Source organism: Vigna umbellata, chromosome 4 (assembly GCF_029865625.1).
Source record: "Vigna umbellata cultivar VRB3 chromosome 4, Vumbellata_1.0, whole genome shotgun sequence".
NCBI classification, from domain to species: Eukaryota; Viridiplantae; Streptophyta; class Magnoliopsida; order Fabales; family Fabaceae; genus Vigna; species Vigna umbellata.
Genome location: NC_142168.1, coordinates 13,354,895 through 13,369,884, shown reverse-complemented (window position 1 = coordinate 13,369,884; position 14,990 = coordinate 13,354,895). Strand labels below are relative to the sequence as shown.

At 27.9% G+C, this 14,990-nt stretch overlaps 1 protein-coding gene across 3 annotated transcripts; it reads left to right on the top strand.

Moving 5' to 3' along the window:
• The first annotated feature begins 1,195 nt into the window (after window positions 1-1,195).
• Window positions 1,196-6,135, top strand: LOC124824412 (uncharacterized). 3 transcript variants are annotated; one of them, XM_088111847.1, is made up of 12 exons: window positions 1,196-1,338; window positions 1,445-1,549; window positions 1,640-1,735; window positions 1,820-1,939; window positions 2,188-2,310; window positions 2,419-2,541; window positions 2,749-2,806; window positions 2,957-3,027; window positions 3,234-3,449; window positions 4,026-4,139; window positions 4,293-4,394; window positions 4,514-6,135. In XM_088111847.1, the coding sequence occupies exons 1-12, from the start codon at window positions 1,240-1,242 to the stop codon at window positions 4,514-4,516; spliced, it is 1,230 nt and encodes a 409-aa protein (XP_087967973.1). In that variant the 5' UTR covers window positions 1,196-1,239; the 3' UTR covers window positions 4,517-6,135. The 3 variants fall into 3 exon arrangements, with proteins under 3 accessions (XP_087967973.1, XP_047152800.2, XP_047152807.2); XM_047296851.2 differs by having other exon boundaries at window positions 1,197-1,338; window positions 4,029-4,139; XM_047296844.2 differs by lacking the exon at window positions 1,820-1,939.
• The last annotated feature ends 8,855 nt before the right edge of the window (window positions 6,136-14,990 follow it).

Below are 14,990 nucleotides of genomic sequence, written 5' to 3'. Positions count from 1 at the left end.
CGAAATCCTCCAAATACTCACTTCTCTTCCGCTAATATGAAAGAAACCCAAAAAAAACCCCAATCATTATTCTCATCCTCTACCACGAGACCAATTTGCGAACCTTAACTCGCGCTGCCATGGTCATCCCTAAACCAGAACCAGTTCGAAACCCTTAACCCATTGCGACTTTCTCCTCCATCAACCCTCACGCCTAACAACCACCACCATCCACTGCATTCATATGCGTCACCAACATGCACGAAAACCAAAAACAATCACAAACTCCTTGCACCTCTACCAACCAGAAATCGCGAGTGTGAGATCGCCATTCTTCTCGTGCACCTCAGTTTCGCAGTGCCGCTGTGAAAAGCCACTTGTAATTTAAAACCAGGAAACCCAACTAAAATATAAACATTTGATCAATGCAAAAAATGTCAACCTGTATTAAAACTAGTAGAAGATCCATATCTCAGTAACAGTGGAGGGTGTGAAAGAGATGAGTAGACTTTTTGAGTGATTGGAGAAGAAGAAGGAAGGGTTTGGGAAAAACGTGACAAATATTTTAGAAAAAAAAAACGTGGCATAGACGTGGTTCACCGTTAGTCACCTCATACAAAAATTTAACGTCGTTCGATTTTAAGGACTAAACATAAGAGTTTCAAAACTAAGAGGACTAAAATAAACAAAACTTTTTCATAGAGACTAAACCCAAAATCACGTGATAATTAAGAAATTAAAAACATATTTAACCTTAATAACATTTGGCTGCCAACTAGTTTTTCAAGTTATTATAGGTAATTTTTTAGCTAGCTTTGCGAAACAAAACTATTATCATTTTTAAATAAGTCATTAACTTTTTTTCTTTCTAAGTTATTTTTAAATTAATTACTCTCCGCATTTTAAATAAAATAATGTATTTATTAAAAATATTAAAATATTTTAATGCATGTGAAGCATCTTTAAATTTAGACATTAATCCTTTAAATGAATCACTGTTGGCAAACTTCAATATTTCACTGTACAGCTGCCAATAATATTAGATGCACGTACAAATTCACACTTAAGGAAAATAAATATCATTAATGATTTATCAAATAATAAATGCTTAATCAAGACAATACAATTCACATGCATTTATTATTTATGTCCTTTTTTAAATCCCAAAACTTATTATATTCAGCTTTGTTTCTTCTTCTTTTTTTCTTCCCTTGACGTACTTTTTTTTTCAAAATTATAATTCACAATTTTTTTTATTTAATGAATTTCACTAGTAATTCAGCTTCACCAAACATGTTACCCAATTCTGTGTTGAGACCTTCTTGTACAATGTCTCGGTATCTTCAAGAAGATAGAGAGGTTAATTAAGTGATTTCATATTTATATTCTTGTGACGCGTTTGGATCAACCGTGCTTATGTTCTTGAAAAGTGATTTTTCGTTTATGTTGATGATGAATTAAACAGGTAAGCAATTTCAATCTACCATTGGATTGCAATAACAATTCAGTTCCATCAAATTCCATGTCCATGACTCCTTATACGATGCCTCAATTTCGTCAAGACAGAGAGGTTAAGTGATTCCATTCATAATCTATTTTCTTGTTCCAAACACGTTCTTAATCCCTAAAAAATCACTTATGTTGATCACAAATTAAGCAGAGAAGCAGCAGCAATTTACTTCCATCAAGTTTGCTACCAAATTCCATACAGAATCCCTTTCACCCGATGTTTGAGTACTGTCAACAAGATAGAGAGGTGAAGTGATTCCATTTAAACTTCAATTATTAACTATTTTATTTTCTCAAAAAAGAAAATGAATTATTTTAACAAATTTCTCAGGCAAACAATTTTATTCTACCAACGGATTTCAATAATAATCTAGCTTCATCCAATATGGTATCAAATTTCATGTCAAATCCCTTTTATTCAATGCCTCAGTATAATGAAGAACATAGACAGGTAAAATGATTTCTTCTAAAATTTTGTTTTAAAAAATGGATTATTTATTGCTTAACTCAATTATACGGCACTTTATTAAATGTTGATGATACTTAAAAATAGAAAACTCATAAAAATTTATGTGTTTGAAGAGACATAGAAAAAAAAATCATAAATGTTGAAAAATAATCGATGTGTATTATTATTCTTTTTAAAAATTAGAAAAATGTGTTCATGATTATTTAACGAATTGTCTCTTGATAAAACAGGGGAGTAATTGCAATCAAGCAATGGATTTCCATAGTAATTCAGTTTCATCAAATGTTGTCTCAAATTCTATGTTAGTGCCCTCTTGTCCTATACTTCATTATCATCAAGAAAACGATAGAGAGGTAAAGTGATTTAGTTTAAACTTCAATTGCTTTGTTTCAATTTCAACCATGTTTGCTTATTTTGTTAGAAAATAACTTTTTTTTTTCTATTTATCTTGACAAATTTAGCGGAGAAACACTTTCAATCTACCATTGGAATTCAACAGTAATTCAGCTTCAACAAATGTGTTGTCGAATTCCATCTCAATGCCCTCGTATCCAGTGCCTCAGTATCGTCCACAAAACATACAGGTAAAATGATTACCTTTTTCTACTTCAATCGCCACAGAATTTATTATGATAAATTAATTTTTAAATATGCATTCTATATTTATTGAAAAGGGTAAATTTTGATTTTGAAAAGGGTTAATCACTGACTTCAAGATTTCCTTTTTTTTTCTACTGTCAAAGGGTTGAATCTTAATCTTACCATAGCTTTTCTGTTTCATGTAAGAGCAGGAGGGGAAACTCAGATCCTTCTGGGAGAAGCAGTTGATGGATATTCAAGCTGCTGAAGGTTTTGATTAACATTTTTTTAAACTATCATATTATTGATGTAATGTAATAAACTAATAAAGATATATACTATGTTTCTTTGTTCCATTGCATTCGATTAACAGCTTGATTTAATGGTGGTATTTGTATTTTCTTACGATGTAATTGGCAGCATTTAAGAGCCAGCACAAGTTGCCGCTAGCTCGAATCAGAAGGATAATGAAAACAGACGCAGATGTGCAGGTTTATAGTTCTGATTCTGCCACATACTCTGTTGACTGTCTATTGTTAGTTTATAACTGCTATCCATAATTGATCAATGCTACTTCCTGAAAGTCATGTGTTTATAGATGTTACTGTTTCTAAACAACGTTGTTGTGATTACATTATGTGACTGAGAAAACATGTGTAAGCAACAGCTGATGATGGAATGTTTGTGTGGTAAGCAGATGGTGAGTGCTGAAACTCCCATGCTGATGTCAAAAGCATGTGAGATTTTCATCCAGGAACTCACTTATCGTGCCTGGATGCGTGCTGAAGAGAGCAACAAAAGTACTGTGCAGCCATGTGACGTTGCTAAGGTTATTATGCAGAATCATGCCATGCAATTCCTCACTGATATTGTCCCAGATAACCTCCAAAATTTCTGTGCTTATGGTGCTCAGGTATCTCCATTCTGTTTTCTTTCAATCACTTCCTTAGTAAACTTACTCGGGTTGTTTGTGCACTTGTGACAAAAAAATGTTGTTTTGTTGGAAGTCCTCAAAGGATTAAAAATTAGGCCAATTCATAATAGATAAGTAGGTACAAACCTTATTTTATATCGATTTTATAGGATAAAGTTAGTTTTAAAATTCACTTCTTAATATATGATCACATCAACATGATATCAAAGTTGAGTTAGAACTTGTTTTAACGAAATTGCTTCTTTGTTAAGTATGTTGTTCCATATGTTATTGGAATACTATCAGACTGTTCATTAATATCTAGTCTCATACTTGAAATGTATATGCTCAGAGTAAGGGAAATGTATTGAAAGTCTTATGTCCACTAGAAATAAAGTCAATTAACAGTATATATAAGTGAATGTAAATCTTATCTTTTGCAAACCAGTTTCATAGGATTAAAGTTTACTTTTTAATATGTTTAGAAATCGATTAGTCTGAGTTAAACAAACAAATAGGTTGTTTTATTCAGTTTTGGAAAATGTATAATTGAGTTATGGTATGCTTGCTATATAGCAGGAAGAGCGTACTGCTGGAAACATTGCAGAAGGAAGGCATTCAAGCCAAGCTACCCTGCCTGACACAGCTGGTTTTATGGGAAATCCTATGAATGTGATGAATATGGGCAGAGTAAGTATGAAGTAAATTGGATTTATTTTATATATATGTTGCATAACTTTATGCCATCTGTTAAGTTCAAATATATCTGAGAAAAAAATTGTTATTTCAACTCATGAATGTGTTTAGATAAATTAATGGAATTTGCTGTTGTTTACTTCATAGGGCTTGGAGGCAGGAAACCAGCTGATTCCTCAACCCAACAACATGATGCAGCCTCCCTTTGTTATGCCTTCAGATCAATTTCCTTACAATTTTCATCCCAAGGTAACATAATTCATGAACGTAGTGTTTCATATACATTTTACACCAATGCAAAATAACCTTTTAATTTCCTTCTTTCACATGTTTATGTCTGTTAAAATCAATGTCTTGTCATGATGCAGTGAACTTAGGGATGCACTACGGGGAGATGAATGAAGTGATGGTGTGCTCCAGAACTATGTCTTCTCTTGAGGAACTAGAGCAACAATTTACATTATTAATTCTCCTCAAACAACTCCTCAACCTTTTCTCTGTTTTGGGAAACATTATCCTATTAAAGTACTTCACATCTTCATGTTTGAACATCCAATAGATTATCTGCTGAGACTGGAAAGATTGCATCAAAATTCAATTTCAAGATTGGTCATAACTGCAACATTTTCATAATTCACGTCATCATAGAGCTGTTTAGTAATTATCATGCACGAAATTACATGGCATGGATTATATAAGCTGATGAAATATGGAAACTGAATTTTGGTATACAATTCGAACAAAAAAACTAGTCATAGAAAGGGTTCTGCTCAACCAAATAAATTCTGCTTTTGAAAGATTGATTATTGCTTATGAACTTTGCATTACTTGCTCTGTTTTATACAGCAGAGTTACAAAGTGAAAATTTGTGGTGATAACAAAATGTACTTCAAATTAATCTAACCATACACCCTGTTCACATTCAACGTTTTAAAAGCAGTTCCATGATTTCAATCAAAATCAAATTTATGATGCACTAAAAAAGTGGAGAAATTAGGTACATTGAACAGCCTAAAATAACATGGAAAAGAAAATTAAAAAGCAAGAAAGAAGACAGCAAAAAGAAAAGAATCACTTTTTATGGATAAAGTGGAGAAATTGGGGAACCACGCACACGTTTTAAAGAATCGATTTTGCAAACGCAAGTATCCCCAATTGGTTCCCCAGTAAAGTGATTTCCTATTCTGGTTCTTCACTTTCTTTGATTGGCAGCAATTCACCAGGCATTTGAATAAATTCCTCAACTTTGCATCATATTTCAACAAATTCCTCAACTTTTGAAAGTAGGGTTTTGATCTCAAACTCATTAATACCGTCTCCCAAATATCTCTCTTAAGAAAAACCTCAAATTACATGCTTAAGAAAATTACTTTTAAAAAGAAATCCTGTAGACAACCATATATATGAAAAAAAAATAAAAAATGCACAGTATATGTTTGATAGTATGTTTTGGTGAGTAACTTTGCAACCCCACTTTTACCTAGATGCTTTATACCAACCATGCTTTTGTGATGAGGGAATCTTGAAGCTTTAAGCCTTTAGCTTTACGTAAAGTGGTGTTTTGCAGAACGTGACTGAGGGAGTTAGGCTTGTTATATAAAGGAGTTAGGGTAAGTGGTGAATGAGTTGTAAGAAAAAATTAACAAAGAGCTGGGAATGGAAGATTGAAGCAATCAGAATTTGTGGGAATGGGCGGATTGGGAAGCAATGAAATCTCAAGTGATTGTGTGTAATTTTCTTCCCAATTCTGCCCATTCCTATGATTTCTGATACTTCTTCCCTTTCCTCTGATTTGCTTTTTGCAATTACTTTACTTAAATCTTTTCCCTGTTTCTGTTATTGATGTTAGATTCTGGTTCAACACATGAAAGTTTTAGTTTTGAGTTTCCTTTTTGTTCATACTGTTTATACAGAAATTGATAGATCGCTTCTGCAACCCAAATATTAGCTATTTTATACAATTTGATCATTGATTTTGTGGGTTTGATAACTGTTTTTGTTTGTTTGTGCACAGTATATAAGAAATTGAACTCTAAATTTTGGAAAAGTTGGTTTGGGACTTCATGTTGTTTACTGCATGAAATTTATCATTCTCAATGTTAGATAAATTAGTTGTTGGAGTGAATTTGTTAAGACAGAGATATATGCAATGTTCTTTAAAAGTATTATTTTCGATACACTTTTTACTGTTAAATTACATTTACTAAAATAACATATAGATTTCTTTTAAATCTTATAACTTTTGCAGGTCTATCAATTTATTTATTGAGTTTTTCTTTTTATTTTATGTTTTAAATCAATTTTAATAAATGATAAATGTGTTAGAAAAAAATATATAAAAAAAAGTGCCATTAACCCTTCTCTTTATAATTATGATTTACTCAAAAGCTTATAAAGTGTGGTTAATATCTAAATTTCTCAAAAGAATAATAAAAATCATACGGCTCCCTTTCATAAATTATAACCGAAAAATGTATTTTTGTGAAGATGAAAAAAATTGTCTATTAGTTTTAGAAAAATATTACGTCATAAAATATTTTTATTGTCTTCTATCAGACATGAAAAACTTTTATTTTCATAATAATAATAATAATCAAGCATTTATAAATCATGACAATAGATCTATTAGATTTCATACATGTATGACTTATTGTAAAAATTTAAAATAAACAAACTCACTCAATCCCACACTCTATATATATTAAAATTCTTGAAAAGTTTAATAACTATATGTGTTTATATAAAATATTTATTTCTTTTATGTATACAGTGCCTACTTTAAATAATTTTTTTATAAAGTATTTATTATTGTATTTGTTAAAGTGGTCAAGTAGTAAAGTTTTCCACAATAATAATTAAAGTAATAAATAAATTTTAATGAGTAATAAATGTATTAATATTTTGTATTTGTTAATCAAATATATATTTAAAACTAATAATCTTACCAAATATTATATCTATTAAATAAAATGTACTTATCAAAGATATATTATTTTATATATACAAACATAAAAAAATTGCTGAAAATTTGAATATATCTCGATAGTTTTTTTTTTTCTTACGAAACTTACTTAAATAATCTAATGTATTTAACTACTATTTAATTATAATTTTAATATGATTAAATTAATGAAAATTTGATAAAGAGGTGTCAGTAGTAGGAATTGTTGTGCATGCACACTTGGTTACAATACTAAAAAAATAGATAAGATATAATTTCGAATAATTACAAAAAATAAACGATTAGAAAGAGGAAAGAAGAGAAAAAAAAAATATGATAACACATAAATAATTAATTAGTATCATTCAATACTATAAATGAAAATTATATTTTTCAATTTGAAAATAATAATAATAACTGCAGGAATCAAAATCAAAATTCATTCATTTTACAAGAATTAAAAATATATTTAAGCATATGAAAAAATATTTTTAAATTGATTTAGTGAAAATAATATATTTAAGTATACCAAATCTTTTACTTTTATAACAATTAATCCAAAAATAAAATGTGAAGTGGCATCGTTAAATCTGACCTAGCCAAATCAGTTTTAGATAAAATGTATGTTACTTTTACAAAATAATTTCTTAAAAATGTATTTTATTATGAGTAGTTCAATTAAATAATTAAAATCACAAACATAATTCGGTTAATAAAGCGAGTATTATTAATATGGTGGCCCCCAAAATTTAACCAGTTGGTGTTATTAACTGGTTAGTATATTTTGGTCTAACAAGACAAGATAAATTGGTCTAACAACTCGTTTTTTAAATTAAAATAAAAAAGTTTAAAATATTATTTTTTTAATATATTATTTTCAGAATGTAATAATAACATTGAAATTTAAATTATTTATATATATATATATATATATATATATATATATATATATATATAAATCATGTCTCAATTATTAATTACAATGAAATAATTTAAGATGTAAAAATATAATTATTTTAATTTATCTAATTAGTAATATTAATTAGTCAACTAAAAACTTATAAAACATTTATATAATTAAATATACTTTAAAAAATATATAAATATAAATATCAAATAAATTTTAAAAAATAACTTTGAAAAATGTTGGCAGACCAACTGGTTTTATAAAGAAAACAAGTGAAATATAAGGATATTATTCCCGCATTTCTTATTTATTTATATAAATCTATTTTTAGTATATATAGAAATAAATAAAAATGTAAAAATAAATCATGTCGTGCATCACCAACCATTTGCAATGCAGAGAAGCGTAAGAAGCCCAGTTGTTGGGCCTTGTGATCCAGCAGAAAAACAATAAAGGATGTTTTTTGCACCTCATTTTTTTATTCCTCTACCCATATAAAATTAATAAACCCATTTTACCCTCTCTTTTTTCTTTTATCACTGTGGGCTCATCCTTCGACAACAGCCATTGGATCTCTTTCCCTACATGCGCGTACACGGCAACGACGTTGTCTCCCTACGTTATAGTCCTTATCGACAAAGTTGAGGATGCAAAGGAGGACCTCTTTAGTGAAAGAACGGTGGATTTTTGAGTGAGAGATACATTCTGAAAAATCTAACTCTAAAAAAAAAGTATTTTTGTATATAGAAATATATTTGAAGATATCATGAAACCTTTTTTAAATGTATTTTGTATGTATATCCTATAGTGTATTTTTGGATTCAAAACTATTTTTTGGGATGTGGATTTTAAAATTGTAATTTTTTAAAAATATATTATGTGCAGTATGAAAAATATTCATAAGATTACATAATCTGAAATGTATTTAAAAGACCTATTATGGATTATACATTCCATAACATGTTTCAAAATACCTTTTTTAAATTACACAATACAAAATGCATTTAAAATATGGGATGGAGAGATAGTTTTTATATTTTTATTGTAATTCTAATGAGGGAGATGCATGAAGTAAATCCCATTTTTAACTCTAATCAAGGTATGTCACATGTGACATTTATAGCCTAATCTTTATTTTAAGTATTTATATAAAAAGTGTACAAGTTTAACACCTTCGCTTATTTAAATGAATAAATACGAATACTATAGCTTTTGTCATATTAATGTTATCATAAGTAGTTTCGGTTTCGTATAGACTGCAACTATGAAATTGAAAACCAATTATTTTAGAATTATGTAGATAGAATATTGGGATTTAGAGAATAAAAAACAAAGTAAAAAAGTAAATTTCAATTAAATGATAAAAGAAAGGCAGACAAAAAGCGTAAGAATTTAAAAGGATACAGTTTATTGAATAAATGTATATTTTGTACAGTTTATACTAAAACACTAATGCAATACTAAAATACTGTACAGTATGAGAGTATGAAAATCATGTTTTACAATTGACAGTATGTTTAAAATTTAATACAGTAACACTTGATTATTTTAATAATAAAAATTTAAAATTTTTACAAATAATTTTTATTATTTTAAAATCAAATCATCTTTCTAAATACTATTTTTTTAAGTTTTTTTCTTTTTCTTTAAGTTTTTTTACTAGTTATACATCTTTTTTTTACATGTGTATCGTCTTGATTCACATGTAGAGTTGACCTTTTTATAAAAGTATTTATTAATCAATGATCTTAATTGTATGTTTTGGTTGTATTTGTTTTGTTTATAGGAGCAAATAGAGTTTTTTTTGTAAGTTTGGAGGTGTTTCTAGGGTTCATGAAAAATTTGGTTGTCTTTCATGAAAGGTAATTACATTGCTTTTACTGATAAATAACTTGTAATGGTTGATTGTATGTTTGTGCATAGTTGGTTTGTGTAACTGAACTGTCTAATAAAACATGACATGTGGAGTTGAGTTAGGTTTTTAATATAATCTGGTGGTTGATATGTTTTGGCATATGTGATTATTGTTAGACTAAATTATATACAGGACTTGAAGGACATAAATCTGCAAAATTCTATTTTGTAGAATTATGCAGACTCGCTGGACAAGCATATACTCATTCGGTGAGCATATACTGGCTGAACGAAATCAAAGTCAGAGAGAGTTATTGACTTGGTAATTGTTGGTGAGAATGCACTTGTTCAACAAGACCAAAGTCAGAAAGCTCACTAATTAACTTGACAATCTCTATGCAAGACAACTCTCACTAGATTACTTTTCGTGAAAAGTTAAGTTTGTAAGTTTCAGTGATATTCTCGCTGGTTGTTGAACGAAAATATTAGAGTTTAACTCAAATTTTATATGTCTCTTATGGTATGTTTAAGGTGTGTGATTTTGTGAATGTTAAAATGATGGTTAATATATAATGTAATATGAGAATTATTGGTACTGATCTAAGGAGGATTAATTATTATACTTTTAGTGTATATATTGATATATGACTTCATAATCGAGAGTTATGTCGTTTTAATAATTATTCAATCTCAAGTAGAGAAGGGTATAATATGTGATGAAAGGTACAAGAAATTTTATTAAAAATAGTTTACGAACTAACCTTGTAATAGCTTGAATGGGTAAATTATTTCACCACCATAATTATATAACTTACTAAAGTCTAATATCAATTTAAATAAAATAAATAAATATTCATCTTATTCCTAAATTTAAATTCAAAGTTGACATGTTAAAATATATTTCAAAGTAATATTTGAATTAAAATCAAACTAATATTTAAATTAGAATGCGTAATACAATATATATAACTTAAATATCAATCTCACGCCATTTAAGATTCAATACCATTAAATTAAAATAATTATATTTATTAATTTTTTTAATTTTGAGAATCACTGTAAAAGAAAATTTTAAAAATTTACTACATAGTTTAAAAACTGAAAGTATATTTAATCTAAGAAAATCTTATATGATACTTAGGTGAAAAGTATATTTTAAAAATATTTTAATTTTTGCATGAGGAAGTAGAGGATGGATGAATTTTTAAAAACAACTTAATTAATTAATGTTGTTGTTTTATACGAGTTGTTTAACTTTAAAGAGGGTTGATTAATATTTGTTTTACTTTTAAATTTTTTAGGAAATTAGTATTGTATGTTTATTCTACTTTATTAGTTTAAAAATAATGAAATGTTAGATAAGATCTAATATATTTTATGTTGCAGCAGTCAAAGAGAAGGTAATGAAAGGAAGAAAAGATGGGAGCAATGAAATAAAGTTGTTATTCTTGATGAAAAAAATGAAGATTGGGAAAAAAATAATTTAAAGGTTTTGGGAATAATTGCTTTGTGCATTATTGTCTGTCAGCAACATGGCAGACAATACCTAAATTTTTCCCATTTTGGGAATACCTTTTATGCTTTCATAACTGGGAAGAAAGTCCAAGACGACACTAGAATACCCTTTCAAATTCTCTTTCTTTAATTTTCTAAAGTATCCATCAAATATTTTACTATTTAATAAAATGTATTTAGTTTTCTTACTGTAATTAAAATAATTTACAGAATCATAATCTCTAATCTTGTATATGTTATATATATATTACAGAAATATATCAACAGACTGTTCTTTTTCTTTTTTCTATTTCCTTAGATTAAATTTAACTTTTTTAATTACTAAATATACTTTTGCACCTCCACGCAGAACAGGAACAAAGGTTGGAGAATTGAAATGGGAGCAAAAACATAAATGCATTGCTCAAATAAAAAACTTTGGTATTTATAAAATTATACAAAACTAGTGTAAAAAATATCTATTAGATCTATGGTATCATACCCAATATATATAAAATGTTATCATCCCAATATTATAATGAAGATAATAAACTTTCTACATTTGTTTTAAGTGAATGTTCATTAATGCTCAAATATTCAATTATATTTTTCAGAAAACATTATATATATATATATATATATATATATATATAGTTAAGTTTTTCTTTCTACTGTATTATTATGAAATCGAAAAGTATTAGAGAGTTTCCTTATACAATAGTATTACTTTTTTATCATTATAAAAAAATTATTCATATATATATATATATATATATATATATATATATATATATATATATATATATGTTAAAAGACAATAGTATTCTTTTTCAATAATCACTTTAACATTATTTAATAGAATACATTTTTGCTTTATCTTGTGATGTGACCCTGCCCATATTGCATGGTATGACAGCAGAGAAATGGTAAGGAACAATGATAGATCTAGATATACCATTAATAGATATAATATTTTGCATTATAATCGATGAAAAACATACAAATATTGTTAATGTTATTTTCTTCTAATAATCACTTTAACTTATTTAATATAGAATAATAGTATTATGACACACTTTAATATTTATTTGACATAAAATATAAAGATAAAATAATTTTAAAAGTATAAAATTTTGTATTTAAAAGAAAAAGTAAAAAATAAATAAAAATAATACCAAATGAAAGTAAAAAATTAAGTGTATCAAATAATCATTTTCTTTAATATAATATATTTTTGCTTTTTCTGATATGACCATGTTCATAGCACAGTATAGAAAAGAGCGGTGATAATTTGACACAAGAAAACACATTCATCAATAATAATATTTTGATTATAATTATATAATTCTTTTAATTTAAAAATATAATATATATTATTATATTATTAAAAGTAATGTGAAATGAATGTTTTTTTAGTTCGTGTCAAATAACTTTTTCCTGTAGAAAAAAAGTAAGAAATAATGATATATATATATATTGAAAAAAAATATAAATATTGATGGGTACGAGAATTTAAAAGAGAAAAGGTAGTTTAACACGGATTAAGAAAAACATACGTTACTTTTAATAATATAATAATATATATTATGATTTAAAATTAAAAAATAATATAATTATCATTAAAATATTATTATTTGACCGTGTCAAATACCACTGTTCAATAAGAGTGACATGAAATAAAAGAGTAGCAGAAGTTGAAGGAGTTAACGATGAAAAAGAGATAAGGAAAAATGATGAAGATGAAGATGAATAGATATGGAAAAGGAAAGTAAGGCAATGGGGTGCTGACACGTTACTCAGTCAGCAGTCACATTTCACATGGCACATGTCGCCGCCCCATACATCTTTGTATTCTTCTCTTCATGCATCTTGCCAACTTGCATGAATCCTCCATTAAAGTGTAGCCGAGAATTTTCGCAATGACTTAAACTAAAGTACAAGTGGGGTGTAATATTCTTTGATGCTTATACCAATAATGGCAAAGAACAGACTGAAGAAAATCAATCAATAGATTCCCCCGTGCTATTTCATTCATATCCTGTCTTCCAATAAACTTGCAAAGCCTCATAAGTCGATGCTACGTACTGTTCAACAGAATACAATATCATAACTCCTAATTCACCAGTGACTTTGAACTAAACTTCTTCGATTTAACCAGTGCCAAGATATTGCAGTAATATATGCTATTGGAAATGATGTGTTGCAGAGCCGGAATGCGAATATCAAAATTAAAGATGGATGAAAACTATACACGATGACTGATCAGAAAAAGATAAGTCAAAAAGGGAATTTGAGAAAATCTTATAAGAAATACTTTAATCATATTCCCTTTGGACGTAAGATCATAATTAAAGACTTTGGTTTTGCATGGTGAGTACATTCCATAAGGATATATAACACTGTTTATCCTCTAGCATTTGTCCTTTTCTCTACGTATCAGATTTACAGATCCATTTGACATGACCCCAAAGGTGATAATATACTGGGAATTAAGTGGGGTGTGTGAACGCAAGAAACATTTACTTCTTGTAGGAAAGAACGGTTGTAAGAGAAGCCATTTTATGCATCAGTTTCCCCTTATAAATAGAGCCATCTCAGACACATATTTCCGTGTCAAATAGCTTCAACGTCTCTTCCTCCTGTTAGATAAGGAAGAAGGAAAGAACCATATATATCTCTCAGAAGTTCAACAACAACAACCCTATTTGGAGTTTTCATGTTCATTTGCTTTTCTCTTTCTCTAATATTCATTTTTCATTAACAGAAGAGGTGTTGGTGATGCTGTTGACAGAAGATAGAGAGCACAGAGGATGAAATGCATGAAAGGAAATTGCATCTCGCTCCTTTGTGCTCCCTATTCTTCTGTCATCACCCTTCTACCTTCCCTCCTACGCTTTAACTAGCTTTATATATCATGCAAAATCGAATCCTATATAGATTTATTACCATTAGTTGATGTGAGTTATTTCATTGTTATATATCTTTTCTGTCCTTTGATTACTTTCTAACTGTCTTTATTTCCTTATTAATATCTATTCTCACATATAACAGAAGATACGAGGATTGAGGTTGTGTTTTTTTTTTAAAGATATTCTTTGAACACAGTTCTTCTAGCTTGTTCTTGATGCTGCTTTGATGATGCTGTTACTGGTCCAGTATATCCATTACTAGCTTTCATGGAGACTTATCATATACAGATATCACGTGGCAATGGCAAGTTAAGAAGCTGAGGAGATAGACCACAGCATCTGTTACTTTTTTTTTTTAAATCAATAAATATAATTACTGATGTAAATTTTACTGTTGTTCGTAACAAAGTTATATTTATTGATTTTTTTTATATATGTAACAAAACTTTGAAGGTAGATTTATTAATTGGACTGATAAGAAACAGAAAAGAATTAAATTTTCAATAAAATAAAGTAATTAAATTTTTAATATAGCAGTAAGTTCATGTATAAGCTTTACTTATAGAAGTTATTATTTCATATCATTTCTATTTTTTTTTCAAATGTAAGTTAATTTCAATTTGTTAATAAATTTTTTTCTTATACGTTCTCTTCTAAAATACTTACGAGGAAATCTATAGCAGCATTTTCTATTAATACTTTATAAAATATTTTTAAGGGTATTCTAAAATTTTAATATT

Bases quoted from the DNA above. Each gene is read 5' to 3' on its own strand.
- LOC124824412 (XM_088111847.1), top strand. From the start codon at position 1,240: ATGAATTTCACTAGTAATTCAGCTTCACCAAACATGTTACCCAATTCT. The intron at 2,542-2,748 runs GTAAAATGATTA...ATGTAAGAGCAG, and splicing joins ATCGTCCACAAAACATACAG to GAGGGGAAACTCAGATCCTT. The intron at 3,028-3,233 runs GTTTATAGTTCT...TGTGGTAAGCAG, and splicing joins AAACAGACGCAGATGTGCAG to ATGGTGAGTGCTGAAACTCC.